Consider the following 21,232-nt stretch of genomic DNA (forward strand, 5'->3'; position numbering starts at 1 on the left):
CTTGTGATTTGGGACAGAAAAGCCACTTTTTCATTATACCATTGGAGGAAATACATTCCTAGCGTGAGGAATGTGTTTGCTGGCCTCATAAATGCTAGTCAGCTAATATGAAAAAATAAGATTGGTTTGTTTGGCTAGAGTTATGCTAACCTGTTTGCAATCCTTTTAGAATTGCCTGCTAGCCATCAACAGAGCTACAGAGGTCAGCTGGCTAGTTAGCTACAGTAGTTAGCTACTGCCATCAGTTGTTGTGTTTTTCTCATATTTTGCCTATTCCACCGTTTGTAGAATGCATACTGACATTTGAATATAGTGCTGGAAAAGGGAATCCGGACACACTGTGGACATGGTAGACACATTTAAATGTAGGTGTAGAAGCATGACATGTTTGGTATTCCATGATCAGAACTCTAACAAGGAACCCAAACCGGCTGCGCGCGTGCGCCATCGTGCGCTATCGTGCATAAATGTATTTTGTCCCCCTACACCAAACACGATCATGACACGCAGGTTAAAATACCAAAACAAACTCTGAACCAATGACATAATTTGGGGACAGGTCGAAAAGCATTAAACATGTATGGCAATTTAGCTAGATAGCTTGCACTTTCTAGCTAATTTGTCATATTTAGCTAGCTTGCTGTTGCTAGCTAATATGTCCTGGAATATAAACATTGAGTTGTTATTTTACCTGAAATAACAATCAATCAATCCACACATAAAATGGCCAACCGAATCGTTTCTAGTCATCGCTCCTCCTTCCAGGCTTTTTCATCTTTTCATCTAAAAAGTATTTAGTCAGCCACCAATTGTGCAATTGTACTTTGTTATATACCCTTTGTTGGCAATGACAGAGGTCAAACGTTTTGTGTAAGTCTTCACAAGGTTTTCACACACTGTTGCTGGTATTTTGGCCCATTCCTCCATGCAGATCTCCTCTAGAGCAGTGATGTTTTGGGGCTGATGCTGGGCAACACAGACTTTCAACTCCCTCCAAAGATTTTCTTTGGGGTTGAGATCTGGAGACTGGCTAGGCCACTCCAGGACCTTGAAATGCTTCTTACGAAGCCACTCCTTCGTTGCCCGGGCGGTGTGTTTGGGATCAGTGTCATGCTGAAAGACCCAGCCACGTTTCATCTTCAATGCCCTTGCTGATGGAAGGAGGTTTTCACTCAAAATCTCACGATACATGGCCCCATTCATTCTTTCCTTTACACGGATCAGTCGTCCTGGTCCCTTTGCAGAAAAACAGCCCCAAAGCATGATGTTTCCACCCCCATGCTTCACAGTAGGTATGGTGTTCTTTGGATGCAACTCAGCATTCTTTGTCCTCCAAACACAACGAGTTGAGTTTTTACCAAAAAGTTATATTTTGGTTTCATATGACCATATGACATTCTCCCAATCTTCTTCTGGATCATCCAAATGCTCTCTAGCAAACTTCAGACGGGCCTGGACATGTACTGGCTTAAGCAGGTGGGCACGTCTGGCACTGCAGGATTTGAGTCCCTGGCGGTGTAGTGTGCTACTGATGGTAGGCTTTGTCACTTTGGTCCCAGCTCTCTGCAGGTCATTCACTAGGTCCTCCCGCGTGGTTCTGGGATTTTGGCTCACCGTTCTTGTGATCATTTTGACCCCACATGGTGAGATCTTGCGTGGAGCCCCAGATTGAGGGAGATTATGAGTGGTTTTGTATGTCTTCCATTTCCTAATAATTGCTCCCACAGTTGATTTCTTCAAACCAAGATGCTTACGTATTGCAGATTCAGTCTTCCCAGCCTGGTGCAGGTCTACAATTTTGTTTCTGGTGTCCTTTGACAGCTCTTTGGTCTTGGCCATGGTGAAGTTTGGAGTGTGACTGTTTGAGGTTGTGGACAGGTGTCTTTTATACTGATAACAAGTTCAAACAGGTGCCATTAATACAGGTAACAAGTGGAGGACAGAGGAGCCTCTTAAAGAAGAAGTTACAGGTCTGTGAGAGCCTGAAATCTTGCTTGTTTGTAGGTGACCAAATACTTATTTTCCACCATAATTTGCAAATAAATTCATTAAAAATCCTACAATGTGATTTTCTGGATTTTTTTTCTAATTTTGTCTGTCATAGTTGAAGTGTACCTATGATGGGAATTACAGGCCTCTCTCATATTTTTAAGTGGTAGAACTTGCACAATTGATGGCTGACTAAATACTTTGTTGTCCAACTGTATATGGTGATTGGCAACTACACTTTCATAGTATTACCACGACAACCGGCAAAACAGTTTGTCTTTCAATCACCCATGTGGGTATAACCAATGAAGAGATGGCACGTGGGTACCTGCTTCTATAAACCAATGAGGAGATGGGAGAGGCAGGACTTGCAGCCCGATCTGCGTCAGAAATAGGAATGACTTCTATTTTAGCCCTTGGCAACACAGACGCGCGCAAGCAGTAGGTGCAATAATTGAATAACATATATTCCTACATTTATTTTGCAACACTCGGGTTGTGGTCAACCTATTAGTCTAGACACAGCCTCAGTGCAGCCTCAGGAGCGCACATATTGTAGGCTACCTATTTGGTATTTGGTATTTGATAAGGATCCCCATTAGCTGTTGCAAAAGCAGCAAAAAATGGGTAAAAAAAAGCAGACATTGAACAGCAGCCCACATCAGAAATGACAAATTCAAGTTACTACAGATGTGAAGGATATAGGGGGGATAGGATAAGATGTGACAGTATGTGAAGCTCCAAAATGAACAGCAAGAGCTCACAATGTGTCACACACAACACAAGAAGAGGAAGGTACAGTTGAAACAGTACTGGAACTGTTCACAATATACACAGCTCAACAATGGAAAGATGGAATCTACCTCAACATGGAGTTTGTTGTAAATGTGTGTAGTGTCAAGATGTATGTAAACTATTTTGAGTGTATGTAAACTACTATGATTATGCATCTAGCTGAGCCCTGTACTGTGGACATCTATATTTCTCATGTGGTGTTTATGAGATGAACAACCAGTTGTCCAATTATCAGCATGTACAGACCTGCATATGGGAAAATGACTCAATACAGCTGATGATATTGAATAAAAAGGCAATAAAATGGTTTTAGTTTAGTTATCTGGAAAACCAGTAAACATGCATTTGGACATCAGAGCTTCTGTATCTCTTGTTCCAGAGCGAATCTACAAAGAAAAATAATGCCCTCTTCAGCAGCATCCATCCACCTTTCATCATACACTGTTGACACTATTCCTGTGTTAGGACAGATCCAGGTACCAGTCCGGCACAGGAGGTTGGTGGCACCTTAACTGGGGAAAATGGGCTAATGGTAATGGCTGGAGTGGAATTAGTGGAATGGTATCAAATACATTAAACAGATGGATTCCATGTGTTTGATGCCATTTAATTTGCTCCGTTCCAGCCATTATTATGAGCCGTTGTCACGTTCTGACCATAGTTCTTTTGTGTTTTCCTTGTTTTAGTGTTGTCAGGACGTGAGCTGGGTGGGCATTCTATGTTGTGTGTCAAGTTTGTCCGTTTCTATGTATGGCCTGACATGGTTCTCAATCAGAGGCAGGTGTTAGACATTGTCTCTGATTGGGAACCATATTTAGGTAGCTTGTTTTGTGTTGGGGTTGTGGGTGGTTGTTTCCTGTCTTTGTGTTCTCTGCACCAGATAGGACTGTTTCGGGTTTTGCTACGTTTGTTATTTTGTGCAGTGTTCACGTTATCGTCTTTCATTAAACATGTTGAACACGAACTACGCTGCATTTTGGTCCTCCTCTCCTTCGACGGAAGAAAGCCGTTACAGCCGTCCTCCCCTCAGAAGCCTCCACTGCAGTCCGGTATAAGGGGAAGGAGTGGATGCTACCACTTATCATTGTCAAAGAAGAGAAGAAAATCAAGCTGAACTGCGGAAACATTAGTCTGAGAAATTACAAACCAGTGAGTCAGGCTTCGCTTACAAACATGCTGGAGAAACACATAACTTTTCAAAGATGGCTATTGCGAGATACGAAACTTCACGTCAAAAGTCAGAGTGCAAGAAGGAACCGAGCCCATCTTTCACAAACCACATGCTCTACCAGTAGAGAAAGAACTGGAGCCCCTACAGAAGAATGAGATAGTCATGAAAGTGGAGTCAATCGCTGCATACTACCAGAGGAATATACACTGCTGAATGCTTAAAATCTGTTTGCCACTCTAGTCGGTGGGAACATTTTCAGTAAGCTGGACCTGTCGTTTGCTTATCAGCAACTGACCGACCAGAACTAGCTAGACTAGTGGTCATGAATCTCAAAGCCATTCCTTGTTGATCACCAAAATTGTATTAAAAAAAAAACGATAAAGCTTTGCGTTCCTATTTTCTTGGATTCACGGTTAGTTGAAGGCTTTGAAATCTAATACTCATACTGGATTTTACATTCTGCATCCCTTTTTTGCCTCCCAAGTTGACTATTTTACAAAACAATATGAATCTACGGCATTACTTATACATAGGACAAAAGCTTTCATGTAAAATACTAAATAAAACAAATTATTTGAACATCAATGTGCAGCTAGTGTGGTTACAAAAAAAAAGTCTTATTAGTAGGCCCATGACTTGGTTGGGACTCAACCCCTTGTCTATGTGTCTCAGAGATCCTGCTGAACTATCATTCAACTCGGAAAAAGCTTTTTTCAAACGCCTCTTAATTTCCTCAATCAAAGTTTGTACCAACAGATGTAGCCAGTTGAATATGCATAAAACGCATTCTCCAATTGCAACGTCTGCCTATGTTCACACATATCGTCTCAAGAACGTTTAAAAAAATGTTAAACCCTCAAACACCAAGTTAGGCATATGCTACCTAATTTCAAAATAGCCATCATCACTGTCAATCATGAATGATCATTCTTCAGGTTTTACTGAAGAAATGTCAAAACTGCATCTCCATGCCAATCATTTGATTGACCTCAATCAGTTTAATGGGAATATGCATTTAGATCTTCTTGAATTTCTGTTTTATGAGTGAATTAGAGTACATGGTTTTAACAAACTATTATACTTTATTGTATTTTGTTTCAATCAAAGCATATCCTGCCTGGAGTTTTGGTGCATGAGAAAATAATTTGTATATTCAGCTTCAGCGAACCATCTTAAAATCTCATTAGAAATTAGACATTTTTGGTGTAATAGTAATGTTACATACCTACTCATTAGAAATGTTGGGTGTAATAGTATGTTATATGCCTACTACGCTATGGTATTATATTCGGTTATGTTATGTAAAATGCTAATGAATCATTATGTGAATCATTGATTCAGCTTTGATATAACGTTACTAAACGAACACCATTGTTAGAAGTGATAATATTCTATTTGTAATTGGAAATAATAATAATTTGTAATGATAATAAGTATGATTTAGGCTTAGGAAACAGATCTTGATAAGATGTAATTTTAAGCGATTGGAGCTCCGATCGTTTTTTATGGTATTTTCGTGGTCATTAAATACAATTTATTTCGAATGTATCTGAATACATTTTCCAGAAATTGTTTTACTAGCTCCGTTTATTCTCAAATTGAAAAAGTGATGGAGCACAGCAAATCGGCATCGAAAAGCTTGTCAACATTAACATATTGTAATGAAACAGCAGGGAGCAGATCTCGAATCCTCGATCTTCGAGCCCGAGGTCCGGCGCGCTATCGACTGTGTCACACAAGCATGCTCGTGCAGCAGAGTCGATTTCCGCGCTTATACACCCAGGGTCGTTTCAATATTGTGACTATAGAAACTGCATGGGGCAAAGTTGCCTTCAATGAGGAAACAAAAATAGGCAGAAGGGAGAAATGGTCTGCAAAATAGTTCACAACAATGCTTTTTGAGAATGTTTGGTAATGCTATTCTCATTTAGTAGCTCACCTGTCCCTTATTCAGTGGTGCCTAGTCCTAGGACATCAGATCCTGTATGCAACCCATCAGTAGCCCTATACTAGAAACAGCCTACTGAACAATGGCACGAAAGTCTACCAATATCAGCTAATACCAGTAGAGGTCGATGTTTGAAAGCAACTCTGAATCGAAAGAACCGAACCCATGTCGCAATCAGTGGGAACTCGCATTTTGCAGCACACGTTTCAAAAAAGCATGTGATCAAAAGAAGCATCGGACATCATTGATCACGTGGTAATCTTACTTTGAAACAAGCATCAGTACATTATGTCGGATCAGTAGTTCTTTGAAAACTGCATCCGAGCTCCGGTATCTATCTATCAAGCGTCCCTTCACGAGCTAGTGTTGACATTCACTGACCGGCTACTACAGCCTGGGATTGTCTTCTCCGAGACGAAACCGTGACAACCGAGAGGCTTGGTCGTGCGTTGAGAATGGAAAAGCACAAAGGTATGGGCATAATGTATCTAAACTTCCAAAGTGAAAAGAGGAAACAACGTGTGAGTCTGTGTTGTTTTTCTAATCGCCTAGTCCTGTAGTCTTCTGGATCATACTCAATATCTTGGATTGTGCAGTCTTTTTGCAGTGTAACGACAGAGTGCAGTTTAACTGCAGTTCAACTACAGTTATTCTGCAATTACTGCGTCCAAAATACCACAGTGGAGTGCAGTTTCAAAACTGCAATCTTTTTTTTGTAAGGGCAGGAACGCAGTCAGTTTAGAATGAGATTCCCTTGGTCCGACAGTGTTAACCCACATGAAAAAATACTACAGTATTCACTGTAGTGTTTTAGCGGATTTTTCTGTAGTATCCCCTCTAAAGTCTGCAAAAACACTACAGTGAACGCTATTGTTTATTTTAGTATACTGTAGTATTTACAGTTAACTATAGTATCAATACTGTAGTAAACAAACTGTAGTATTAGTATTTACTGTAGTGTTTTTGCAGATTGTAGTAGTATACTGTAGTATTTACTGTAGTGTTTTTGCAAACTGTAGTAGCATACTGTAATGTTTTTTGCAGACATCACTGTAGTACTTACTATATTGTTTTTGTTTTATTATGTTTGACATAGAAGTGGAGACTTTCTCCATGACAAAATCTACTGGAGAAATGCGAAAAGAGCAAATTGTCCATAACGGGTAGATGGGTCTAGGCTCTGAACTGATCATTCTAATTTCTATAACCTGTTGGGGAAACAAAATGGTCTATACATGTTATGTAGGCTTCTCACTTATGGGTGGCACACATTGGATATGGGGGAGGGGAATAGGCAGGGTACAGTATATGTAAATTAAATACTGTAGTATTTATATAGTATTTACTACAGTAAAAAAAAGAGTGTTTTTGCAGACATTTGTAGATAATATTGTCATATTTACTAGTATTCTACTATAGTATTCTACAGTATACTATAAAATTATATAGCAAGTACTACATTTGATCGAGGGATACTACAGTGTGTAGTATAGTATTCTACAGTTTACTACATACTTATATAGTAAGTACTGGAGTATTCTATAGTAAACTGTTTTGACAAGTAAATATCTGTCCTGGCCTAATTCTGTTCTCTCTGCTTCCTCTGGGAGGAACAATGTATATGTTTCATCCCTCCATTCCCAACCCTCCATTAATGGTTTCTCACTCGTAAATAAACACAAGTTCATCCACAGCAGTCACTGGAGATGAATTCCAGTAGCAGCAATTGTTCTCCCAAGATTCCGCAGATTCCTGCGGTTACTTTTCTCTCTGAGAATGTGTGCAGCGGTTAATGCTTTATTATTACTCACTGATAGACCCTGAGACGTGGGTGTTTATGGAATACATTACCACCTTGACTATTATGACTGCATGTAATTGCATTACAGACACAGATCAAGAAAACACACATGGCTTATAAGTTATCTACATAGGATTCGTTTTACTTCAGGACCCCAACCAAAGTAGAAGGGTGCTTCATATATGGCTGTCATCATTATCGTTAAATTTAGCCCAGTGGGAAATGTTGATTTGAAACTCCTTTCATCAAATGGTTAATTTAGTGCCTCAGACCTAGGCAACAGGTAAAACAAAAGCGGTACTCATCTCGAGGTCCTAGATGCTGTGAAAACCCCTTGTGTATTATTCACATACCTTACTGTGTGGGAGGCATTGGCCTCAGAACAATGTAGTTGTGAGAGTTTTGACGCAGTTCTCTTTCACTTCATTATTTGTCTTCCTCTTGAGAAAACTGAACATCTATGCTATGTGATGTAAGCCAATGTAAGCAGGATTTATATCCATGCACACAACCTACATGTCAAAGGCTGCGTTTAGACAGGCAGCCCAATTCTGATATTTTATTTCCACCAATCACTTCCAATCTTTTCACGGCAGATCTTTTTCAGAGCTGATCTGATTGGTCAAAAGACCAATTAGTGAAAAAGGCTCATTCAACAAACAACTCATTCAACTAATCAAGGGCTTGTCAGTTAATTGATTAATTGAATCTGGCATTTTAGTGTTCGGGTAGAACAAAGATGTGCACCTTCTGGTGGATCGAGAAAACCCTCTTTTAAGGGCATCTATGTCACCAGGTACGTCATCTAAACCTCAAAGTTATTGGCTGTGTTCAAGAGCATCAAAATCATGATGTATCATGGGTAAATTGTGACTGACTGACTGACCTACAAATAATATTGAGTGGTTATTTATGATAAAAGGTGATCAGTCAGTCTCGACCCGCCTGTGAAGTCAGCTGCAATGTCGAACGTGTCCATTTACATCTGCAATTACCCCGAACATTTGAACACTGGATGGGCTTTGAACCTTTAACCTGCTTTTTTGGGTTTAAGGCTCAGTGGGTTTGCCTGGTGTTGGGATGTAGAGGAGGCTGGCTATAAGTTCTAACTGAGAAAGTGGTGCGTGGGTAATTCAGGAAGCCGAACAGGACTATAAAAATGATGAAAAGAAGGCTCTCTTCCTGCCCAGCAGCGGTAGGGCGCTGAGTTTCTTTGGGGGTTGTGTGTGTGCTGTGTTGCCCTGTGTGTTTCACACATAGAAACATGATTTTGGGTGATTCCTCGTGTGTGTGTGTGTGTGTGTGAGTTCGCACGTGGCAAGCGTTTGTACATTCACTCTGCCAAAACAGTACACAGTTGCAGTCGCTCAAACTTCTCGATAACTTCAAACAGACTAACCAGGACTTGTGTCGCCTAGGCTGGTGTGCGACCAGTGGAAACGTTGGTTTGACATAGGCTATCCAATCTCTGGGGTTAGTTAGGGACAGTCAATAAATTACACAATATAAATGGGACAATATCTTCATGTTGCACATATTTTAGTTGTCTCATTAAATATTTGTATATGAATTGCTATAGTTGGTTTGAATTTTTTTGCGCCATTGAGGCAATCTCCATTTTGGACTAGTCAATTTTTCTTTCTTTTCTCTTCTTTCTTTTCTCTTCTTTCTTTTCTCTTTATTTCTGCCTGCCTGCCTGCCTGCCTTTATTTAACCAGGAAATGCCCATTGAGACCCAGAGTCTATTTTTCAAGGGAAACCTGGCCAAGGCAGCAGCAACAATCAATACATTACATAATTAAAACATACAACATGATCCAGCCTAAAAAAATAATTTACACTCCTCCGTAACAGTCTCCCATCAATATTTTATATTAATTCAGTGGCACTAACATATCTAGATGAAGCATGGATTGTAGACTTTTCCATGCCTCTGGTGCACGAGAAGAGAAGGTAGTCTTGCCTAATACTGTGAATGTCCTTGGGACTTTAAGTAGCAACCACCGACTTGCGACTGGGTATGGTAACTGCTGGTTGTGAAGGAGACCAGACTACAAAGGTAAAGAGGGAGTTTACCCAAAAGGGCTTTGTAGATGAACACATACAAATGTATCTTTCTGTGCATATAAAGTGAGGTCCAACCTGCCATTTGGTACAAGGTGCAATGGTGGGTGAGTGACTTGGCACTTGTAATAAAGCGCAAGGATGCATGATAAACAGAGTCCAGTCTCTGTAAGACAGAGGAGGCTGCATGCATATACAACACGTCACCATAATCAATTACAGAGAGAAAAGTGGCCTGCACAAGCTTCTTTCTAGCTATAAGTGGGAAGCAAGGCTTATTACGAAAATAAAACCCAATTTCAATTTAAGCTTTGTCACAAGATTATCCACATGAGCTTTAAAGGACAACTGGTCATCCAACCAAATACGTAGGTATTTGTAGGATGACACTTTTTTCAATGGATAAGCCACCAGATGTGACAATGCTAACCTTCTCTGGCAGAGTTCTAGCTGTGGTAAAGGTTATGAATTTAGTTTTTTGGACATTCAGGACCATTTTGAGACCATAAGCTCTTCAACAGCCTGAACCAGAGAAGGAGCACATGAATATATGACAGTACCATCTGCATATAGATGTACATTTTCTGGTTGCATCCCATTTCCCAAATCATTAATACAAATTTAGAACAACACTGGAGCTAAAATGGAACCCTGGGGCACACCTATATTAATCTCAAGAAAGCTAGTCTTGTGATTGTCAGTATATACACATTGTGTTCTGTCAAAGATCATTCCTAAACAAATTTACTGCCCCTTCACTAGCTAGCAACAATTCATGGTCAACTGAATCAAAAGCCTTTGATAAATCCACAAACAGTGAGCACAATGTTGCTTTTTATCAAGTGCATTAATAATGTCATTTTCCACTGCCATAGCTGCAGTTGTGGTGATGTTCCCCGATCTAAAGCCAGACTGAATCCCGCTCAGTATGTTCTTTTCAATTAATACGTTTTGAGTTCACTAGGGATTAATAGACTTTGGCCAGGATAGGGAGTTTGGCGATAGTTATTCGCATCTGAGGGATCTCCTCCCTTTAGCAGTGGGAGGACATAAGCTGATTTCCAAATGCTGGGTATGGAATTGGTCAAGAGCCTCAAGTTGAAAATGTGAGCCACAGGTTCAGTAATAATACCAGCTGCTATCTTTAAGAGGTAGGGGTCCAGGTTGTCTGGACCTGCAGACGTTTCAGTGTCTATTGCCTTTAGTTCTTTATAGACATCCGTTTAAGAAACAGGCTCAAAGTTAAAATGGTTCACATGAGGGCCTATATCATAGTTGACTGTAACAGAGCTTACATTAGAGACCTGGGCCCCATCATTATTAAAAACTGAACCAGCAGATATGAAGTGCTTATTAAAAACCTCTACAATATTGGCTTTATCTTTCACTTCATTGGAGTCCATCATTAAATGGTCAGGAAGGCCAGAGAATACATTAGACCCTGATACTGATTTGATTAGCTTCCAGAACTTGGTAGGGTTGTTTAGGTTCTCTGTGACTGCTTTTAAATAGTAATCTGATTTGGACTTCCTGATCAAACCTGTGCATTTGTTTCTTAGTACTCTGAAGGAGGCCCAGTCAACAGGAGCATTTGTATGTCTAGCTTGAGCCCAATATATATTTATCTTTCGAATTAATTCTGCCAAGTTATCTGAAAACCAGGGATTGTCCCTTCCACCGATTCTACATTTCTTCACAGGGGCATGCTTATCACAAATGGACACATATTTCATATAAAAATAGTCCCAGGCAGTGTCAACATCGGGAATCAGACTTACTCTGTCAATATTATGGTGCAGATCATGTAAGAATGCTTTCTCATCAAACTGTCTAAAATGTATTTTAAAAAATCTAACGGGGTTTTGGTCATTTTTGTATTTCTAACACAAGCAATTGCACAGTGATCACTGACATCATTACAGAATATCCCAGTCGATGTGTATTTGTGAGGGGTATTCATTAGAATAATGTCCAATAGAGTTGATTGGTTTCTGTGCTCTGGGATTCGGTCTTGTCGGCGCATTAATTAATTGAGTGAGATTCAGAGAGTCATACAGTTTTTAAAAGAGTCCGATACAGATGTAAGCATGTCCCAGATCAAATCTCCTAAAATAACGAATTCAGAGTCATTAACTTGTGCAGGACATCAGAAAGAGAGCTTGGTGCGTCTCCCGAAGCCGAGGGCGGTCTGTAGCAGCCGACTACAGTGGTGTGGGAGTCCTTATATACGTTCACTTTATTGGCTGATCTCTCCTGATGACCAGGTTGGACATGACTCCAACAGGGTCACTATATGACTATGACCCAACCCAAGGAAAACTGTTAAAGGACCTTTCATTCAGTGACACTCCATTTTTTCTTATAATCTTGCAAATCTCCTTTTTGGACAATACGGACTTTATGACCAAAATTATCCTATTTACACTTTGTAGTCAATTTGACACATTAAATGTTTCTCCTTTTCAACACCAATAGATTAAAAAAACTATGATCTTGTATATTCTTTAGGGTTAGGAAAGTATTTATGATTAAAACTTTTTTTAAAATAGTTTGGAGAGCCTTTACGCACAAAATAAAGCATACAGTGGTTTGATTCATCCTGAAAATAGCCATATTCAATTGTTCAAGCTATGAAATATTGGAAAGTGAGAAAAGTGTACAGTAGGGGTTGAACAGATTTCCTTTAAATGTACCCTAATAATACTCACTAATCATGGAACTGTGATAACAACGGTCCAGTCATTGTGAACCGTGCGCCAGGCTCCAGGTTTAAAACATTCTCGAAACTATAAATCAACTCGGTCGGTTTGGTAGGTTTCATTTGCACATGGCTATAGAATTTTATAGCTTGGGTCTACAAATTTCATCAACTTCACTTTGGAAAAGGTGATATGCTTCAGTTTACTGCCATATGACTAGTTTCACATTTGTCTCCAGCGATCATGAGATAAAATAGATCAAAAACAATTGTCATTTATGTTTACAAACCCCTTATCCAAATGGCTTACTCATTTACCTAGCTTTTATCAATAGCTCTTATCAATTTGTAAATTACAGTGCATGGAGAATTTTTATTGGATCAAATAAAGTACTTGTTGTTCCACTTGGAACCGACAGGTTGCTCGACTTTATTCATTGTTTCATCGCGCATAAAGGTGGTGTCATTCTGAGGGAATTAAGACATGGTCAGAGTACAGAATGTGTAGACACACCTCTGCCACACCTACAATTCTTTGATCTCCCTCCCAAACAAATAGCAGGTGAATAGCATGCTACTCTCATCACTAAGTTCATTGTCAGAATACGCATAAAAAGAGAATTATATTCCATTTACGTGCACTTAACTCGGGGTCAGAATTCCCCTCCATTATGCATAGTATTTTGAAGACACCTTGCATTCGTGTGATTTACTCAATTACAAATTATGAAAAATGCCTTCCTCAGTTGTGCTCGCCCTGCTCCAGGCCACAATTAAAGTGTTTACTTCCCAGGTGTAATGCAAGGCTTTATCCTTGGCATATGAGGTTAAACTGGGATATGAGGTTGTGCGGCGCACAATCGGCCCAGCATTGTCCGTGTTAAAGGAGGGTTTGGCTGGGGTAGGCCGTCATTCTAAAATAAGAATTTGTTCTTAACCGACTTTCCTAGTTAAATGAAGGTTAAAAAAAAAATACTTTTGAGCCTATGTTAAAAGTGTTAGAAATGTGTTCATATGCTTACCCTGTCCCAATGCTCAATTTACTCCATATTTTGTTAGAAAGAATTAGGCTTGGGCCTGGGTATTTGGGAAAAGCCACTGGATGGTTTTTCAATTCCGTCAAAACTATTTATTTGAAGTTTTTCAATAAATTCTTATATTTGTAGCTACTTTTTAAGTTAATACCTGCAGTCAACTTGCACAATACGTTAGGAGATAAAGCAGATTGCGTTCTTCATTTCAACTGTCACATTATTGTACATTATGAAGCTTACCGTAGTTCAACCAGAAGAGTTGAGCCTCATACAAATGTGTTTGTTTGTAAATGTTCTATATCTATTTGTTGTGCAGCACATGAAGTGAAGTTACACTTGTATGTAATTCACAAGCAAATATTTGCCGTCAGATATCTTATAATGTATTTTTGTCAGAAGTCAAAGAGCTCTGGATGAGTTATCTGTACAGTTGACATTTTTTCCCTGTGCTTCCTACAAATTTTTTTTCTCATCCGTTCTTCTCCCCGCTGCTTCGTGTACACATGCTGCTCTTTCTTCAGAAAAGCATGCATCAAAACTTTGATCATTTGCACAGTTTCTCTCATTCACTTTGGCTTGTAAATATCCACACTCACTGAACATGACATTCAGTAGCTACTAGCTATGCTTGAATAACTTTAGGAGCTGGGTTTGCCTGTCTTTGCAATTCGTTTATTTTTGTTTTCATTCGTTAGCATTTAGCTGACACGGTCTATGTGGTTTTGCTATTATTTTGTGCTAATTTTGTTAGCATTCTGGTGCATTTTAGCACCCCTTTGTGTGCTATGCCGGTAATACCGTACATCCCAGGATGAGGGAAGGACGGTATGACAATATGAAAATCTGGATACCGCCCAAACCTAGAAAGAATACTATATGTCCCATGACGTACTGATGCTGAATGTGAAAAATGGCTCAACATACCCCTCTCCCCCCTACAGACAAAATCGGCATTCTAGGCAATCTAACCAATCACAGCCCCCCTTTTACTTGTATCATTGCACATCCTTTAAATCACAAGCAGAGGTCGACCATTTGTAATCCATTTTAACATTCACTCTGTTGGTAATGCTTACAAATTGGATCATAACTCTAAAAGTAACGGAGATCCCACTCTGAAACTTTGATATGCCTGTAGAGTAGATTATTTTCAACAATATGTAACGACCCTGGGTTTATAAGCGCAGAAATCGACTCTGCCGCACAAGCATGCTTTTGCGGCACAGTCGATGGCGCGCCGGACCTCGGGCGAGAAGGTCGAGGGTTCGAGATCTGCTCCCTGCTGTTTCATTATATGGAAAATCTACCAAATCTATATTCAGGTTTTATATTTTTCATGCATTTATTTCAGAAATGTGTTATTGAAATCAAAATACTACTCATTACATAACAGGTGGCCTAGCTTCATATGGTAAAGCTTCATATGACACAAACTTTTGCTTTGTAGCACGTACAGAATAATCATTATGGAGGACGAAATGTCAGAAATATTCCAACTTCAATTCATTATTTCTCAATTATGCTTTAAGTTACAAATGTCAACTAAATGTCAACAATTCTTCCTCCAAAGGACCCTTCTATGGATTCAATTGTGTGAAAAAAATACATAAAAAAAATACAAAAATACATATAACAATACTATTGTTATAGTTTCATGAAGAATCTCCCTTTTACTCATTGGAAGAATCCAATGAGAAGAATCCACACCTGCATTCTTTTCTAATACTGTAACGGTTGTCGTTGGTGGAAGAAGGAGAGGACAAAGGTGCAGCGTTGTACGTGTTCATGATCTTTAAATTACACTGAACACTAGAACAAAAAGAACAAAACAGAACAAACGAAACAGTCCTGTCTGGGACAGAGACGGAAAACAACTACCCACAAACGCCAGGTGGGAACAGGCTACCTAAGTATGGTTCTCAATTAGAGACAACGATCGACAGCTGCCTCTGATTGGGAACCATACCAGGCCCAACACATAGAACTTTAACACACAGAACATAATAACATTTAGAAAATGGTTTTATGTAAAAACCACACTTTTTTTGAACCAATGTTGTTCAAATAATTTGTTTTATTTAGTATATAAGCTTCCTTGGTTAGCGCGCACTGCGCCCACCCCGCCACAGGACTCGCTGGTGCGCGATGAGACAAGGACCCTCCCTAACCCAGACGAGGCTAGGCCAATTGTGCATCGGTCACTGCCAGTTACGACAGAGCCTGGGCGCGAACCCAGAGTCTCTGGTGGCACAGCTGGCGCTGCAGTACAGCACCCTTAACCACTGCGCCACCGAGACCCCGGACCTGGTATTCCAACTGATTATAGGCTACTAAAGCTAACAACTTACCACTGCGCCATGGAGTCTTGATAGAAACAGTAGAGAAAAAAACGTGTCTATTTAATAACCACATGTTGCTATTCATTGCTGGACAGCAGGCATTAATGTGCATTGTGAACAGATAATTAATCTCAGAGTAATGCCTTCAGAAAGCCTTGGTTTCCCATCACTACAAATTAGTAGCCTACTCTGCAGACACTGTTGAATAGAGCAGTAAAATGTACCTTGCCTTGAATGCAACCATCTAATCTAGGACTACGAAAAGGGGACACAAATTGTACAATATACAGTTGAAGTCAGAAGTTTACATACACTTTAGCCAAATACATTTGAACATTTCACAATTCCTGACATTTAATCCTAGTAAAAATTCACTATTTTAGGTCAGTTAGGATCACCACTTTATTTGTCAATGGCTTCAGGAAGAAGCATAGCACAATTACAGCAGCCATTAAGGTTTTAAATGATATCACTGAAGCCATTGACAAAAAAGCACTGTGTCTCACTTTTTATTGATCTCTCTAAGGCTTTTGACAGTTGATCATGCTATACTAAGGCAGAGATTGTCGAGTGTAGGTCTTTCGGAGCATGCAGTTGCATGGTTTGCTAGCTATCTGTCTGATAGAACTCAGTGCACTCAATTTGATGGGCTTATGTCTGTTAAATTGTCTGTCTTGAATGGTGTGCCCCAAGGCTCGGTACTTGGTCCTCTCTTATTCACTATTTATATAAATGATTTAGACAAAAAATTCCAAAATGCACAACTTCATTTTTATGCTGATGATACTGTTATTTACTGTTGTGCCTCGTCTCTTACAAAAGCTTTCCAGAACATGCAAACAGCTTTTTATACTGTTCAACATACCTTGTGTCAATTGAAGCTTATCCTCAATACTGACAAAACTAAACTAATGGTGTTTTCTAATGCAAGAAATAGACCTCTGAAGCTTTCACCTATTACTATCTGTCAGGGCAAGGAGATTGAGGTTGTAACCTCATATAAATATCCTGGAATTTTAATTGATGACGGCCTCTCTTTTAAATTGCATATTCAACAACTTACAAAAAAATTGAAGCTGGGATTTTATTTTAGGAATAAGGCGTGTTATTCTTTTGAAGCCAGAAGGAGGATAGTATCAGCTACATTTATGCCTTTACTAGACTATGGGGATATTTTATATATGAATGCTTCTGTGTTGAGATCAATTGACACTCTTTACCATGGCACATTGAGATTTTTTATTTTAAACTGCAAAACCCTTATGCACCACTGCACTTTGTATACCAGGGTTGGCTGGCCTTCTCTAGTCACTTGTAGGCTCAGTCACTGGTATACTTTTATTTACAAAGCCATTTTGGGTTTACTACCTTTTTATTTGTGCATTTTTATTGTTCAGAAATGTGGTGGGTACTCTCTTTGTTCGCTGGAGTTTATCCTGCTAACTATTCCAAATGTCCGAACTGAATTTGGTAAAAGGGCTTTTATGTACTCTGCGCCATCGTCTTGGAACACCTTACAAAATACTGTTAAACTGGAAGAACTTGTCCCGATTGGTGTTTTTAAATCACTGATGAAGGATTTTGAGGCTGATTCCCTGACCTGTCAATGCTTTTAATTTGCTGTTTTATACTCTTGTGAATTCAATGCTTTTTACTAGATCACTTGTAGTTTTTCATGTTGTCTGTACTTTTTTTGTAATGACTTGGTGCTGCCTATCTTGGCCAGGGTGCTCTTGAAAAAGAGATTTTAATCTCAATGAGCCCTTCCTCATGAAATAAATAAAATACAATTTTAAGAATGTGAAATGTCAGAATAATAGTAGAGAGAATGATTCATATCAGCTTTTATTTCTTTCATCACATTCCCAGTGGGTCAGAAGTTTACATACACTCAATTAGTATTTGGTAGCATTGCCTTTTAAATTGTTTAACTTGGGTCAAATGTTTTGGGTAGCCTTCCACAAGCTTCCCACAATAAGTTGGGTGAATTTTGGCCCATTCCTCCTGACAGAGCTGGTGTAACTGAGTCAGGTCTGTAGGCCTTCTTGCTGGAACACGCTTTTTCAGTTCTGCCCACAAATGTTCCATGGGATTGAGGTCAGGGCATTGTGATGGCCACTCCAATAACTTGACTTTGTTGTCCTTAAGCCATTTTGCCACAACTTTGGAAGTATGCTTGGGGTCATTGTCCATTTGGCAGACCCATTTGCGACCAAGCTTTAAGTTGTGGCAAGACTGATGTCTTCAGATGTTGCTTCAATATATCCACATAATTTTCCTACCTCATGATGCCATCTATTTTGTGAAGTGCACCAGTCCCGCCTGCAGCAAGCACCCCAAAACATGATGCTGCCACCCCCGTGCCTCACGGTTGGGATGGTCTTCTTCGGCTTACAAACCTCCCCCTTTTCCCTCCGACCATAATGATGGTCATTATGGCCAACAGTTCTATTTTTATTTAATCAGACCAGAGGACATTTCTCCAAGAAGTACAATCTTTGTCCCCATGTGCAGTTGCAAACCGTAGTCTGGCTTTTTTATGGCGGTTTTGAAGCAGTGGCTTCTACCTTGCTGAGCGGCATTTCAGGTTATGTCGACATAGGACTCGTTTTACTGTGGCTATAGATACTTTTGTACCTGTTTCCTCCAGCATCTTCAAAGGTCCTTTGCTGTTGTTCTGGGATTGATTTGCACTTTTCGCACAAAAGTATGTTCATCTCTAGGAGACAGAACGCGTCTCCTTCCTGAGCGGTATGACAGCTGCGTGGTCCCATGGTGTTTATAGTTGCGTACTATTATTTGTACAGATGAACGTGGGACCTTTTAAGCGTTTGGAAGTTTCTCTCAAGGATGAGCCAAACACGTGGAGGTCTACAATTCTTTTTCTGAGGTCTTGGCTGATTTCTTTTGATTTCCCCATGATGTCAAGCAAAGAGGCACTGAGTTTGAAGGTAGGCCTTGAAATACATCCACAGGTACACCTCCAATTGACTCAAATTATGTTAATTAGCCTATTAGAAGCTAAAGCCATGACATCATTTTCTGGAATTTTCCAAGCTGTTTAAATCACAGTCAGTTATTGTATGTAAACCTCTGACCCACTGGAATTGTGATACAGTGTAATAATCTGTCTGTAAAGAATTGTTGAAAAAATGACTTGTGTCATGCACATAGTAGATGTCAGTAGAAGATAGAAGAAATTAGTGGAGTGGTTGAAAAATGAGTTTTAGTGACTCCAACCTAAGTGTATGTAAACTTCCGACTTTAACTGTAACATCCATCTAGCCTGGAAGAAATTATTGTTCCAAGAAAAACTTTCCAGTGGTACTGATCCAATAATAAAGACTAGAGGTCGACCGATTATGATTTGTCAACGCTGATACCGATACCGATTAGCGCGCTGTCTGTTCTCTCTGAGAGAAAGACGCGCAGGCTGGCAGCTTCTCTCCAAGCGATGCTCCACATGATCCTAAAGCCATCCGTTACGCTAAACAGCCGCTGCATTTGAATCGGGATTGGAATGATTTTAGTCTACTTTTTTGTACCCTACTATTACATTTTTTGGTTTTGAACTAGGCCATACTCTGAAATATCCAACTGATGCCCCTGGTTTCTCCCTCTCACCAGGCTTCATAAGCTTGTAAAACTGTTATTTGTCTTGCTGTGTATGTTGTGCAGTGTGTAACTGTGGTTTAGAGAGGTCTAAACCACAGTTACACATTGCACAGAATATACAGCAAGATAACGGTCATTTCATGTAAAAAAAATACTATAGAATACTATGGTAAAAATACTATAGTATTCACTGTAACATTGCTCACTTTACTGTAATATTCACTGTAGTGTTTTTGCGGATATGATTGTAGTATACTGTAGTATTTACAGTTTACTATGGTTTTAAAAAACCATAGTATAGTAGTATTTATTGTTATATGTATAGTTATAATGTTTTTGTTTGATTATCTTTGACATCGAAGTGGGGGCTTTCTCCTTGTGGAAGCCTAGTGGACAAAAATAGCATGTTTTCCATAAACTGTAGGTAGGTAGGTAGGTAAGTTCTGAGTGGATAGTTCAAAGCTTCAGCTCGTTTCTATAACCTGTAGGGAAAATAATATATGGTCTATTCTTGGCATGCAGGTTTCTCAATTAAGGGTAGCAAAAATGGGGATATGGGGTAGGGCAGTGGTTCTCAATGTTGGTCCTGGGGACCCAAAGGGGTGCACATTTGAATTTTTGCTCTAGCACTACACAGCTGATTCAAATTATCAACTCATCATGAGGCTTTGATGATTTGAATCAGTTGTGTAGTGCTAGAGCAAAAACAAAAATGTGCAGCCCCTTGGGTTCCTAGGACAAGGATTGAGAACCAGTGGGGTAGGAGAATGGGCAGGGTGTATGCAAATGAAGTACTGTAGTAGTATTACTATAGTTAAGATACTTTTGTGTTATTGCGGACATCACAGTAGTGTTCTGTACAGTGTTTCTTTTCCGGATAATACTGTAGTATTTACTATAGTATTCTACAGTATACTGCAAAATTATATAGTAAGTAATACACATGATAAAGGAATACTGCAGTATGTAGTATAGTCTACTACAGTTTACAACAGAGTTCTGTAGCAAGTACTGTGGTATTCTATAGTAAACTGTAGTATTTTTTCCATGTGGGTATGTAAGATATGTAGGCCTACAAATGTTTTGTGTGTTTGTCATTTTTGCTCACTCACATTTGCGTGTGTGCCTGCATGCGTGCTGTAGTATAAGCTGTGAGACTGTATCCTACTTCAACTCACAAACATACAAACTACACATACATAACCATATCTATTTGACTTGCATGAAAGACGGATACATTACTCATGTCATCTTGTCCCTTCACACTCATGATTGTGGTCAGAGGCTGCCTTAAGGCCCTATGCCATGAGGAGTTTTGTTTTTGTAAGATAAGGCAGGGAAGAAGGGAGTGAGGGAGAGATAGAGGCATAGCAGGATGCTTTAAAGAGGTGGCATCGGGTACAGTCAGCTTAATTGAATCAACAGTGTGGGGGTGACATATTTTTCACCACTGTGTAGATCCGTTTGTTGGAAGAACTGCATCAGTGGCATAGAACTGTGAATCGGTCATTGAGATGCAATGGCTCTACGTTCTGGGGCTCTGCTGTCCACTTCCTTTTTAACATTTGGGCAATTCCGTGACAGAGTGCCCCAAATATATTTATGATGTTTTGGATCTTCCTGAAATGAAATCCATAAAATGGTACTTTGAGGGAAGGAAGCCCATGTTGGTTTCATCTGAAACCTTAACCATGTGCTCTAAAATATGAATAGTGTTTAGAAAGGAGAATACACCTGATTTATTATGTAAATATCTCAAGTGACCTCTGATTTTGTTA

General features: G+C 39.6%; 1 protein-coding gene across 3 annotated transcripts in view; it reads left to right on the plus strand.

Moving 5' to 3' along the window:
- Positions 1-6,097: 6,097 nt before the first annotated feature.
- afap1l2 (actin filament associated protein 1-like 2) overlaps positions 6,098-21,232 on the plus strand; it is a 144,537-nt gene continuing 129,402 nt past the window's right edge. The window contains exon 1 of one of the 3 annotated variants that reach the window (XR_004204457.1): positions 6,098-6,374. Coding sequence is in view for 2 of the 3 variants with exons in the window: in XM_031799316.1 (XP_031655176.1) it covers positions 6,359-6,374 (16 nt within the window). In the remaining variant the exon portion in view is untranslated. The remainder of the gene's footprint in view (positions 6,375-21,232) is intronic. The other 2 variants (XM_031799316.1, XM_031799315.1) reach the window with 2 other exon arrangements.

This window comes from Oncorhynchus kisutch, linkage group LG20 (genome assembly GCF_002021735.2).
Source record: "Oncorhynchus kisutch isolate 150728-3 linkage group LG20, Okis_V2, whole genome shotgun sequence".
NCBI lineage: Eukaryota > Metazoa > Chordata > Actinopteri > Salmoniformes > Salmonidae > Oncorhynchus > Oncorhynchus kisutch.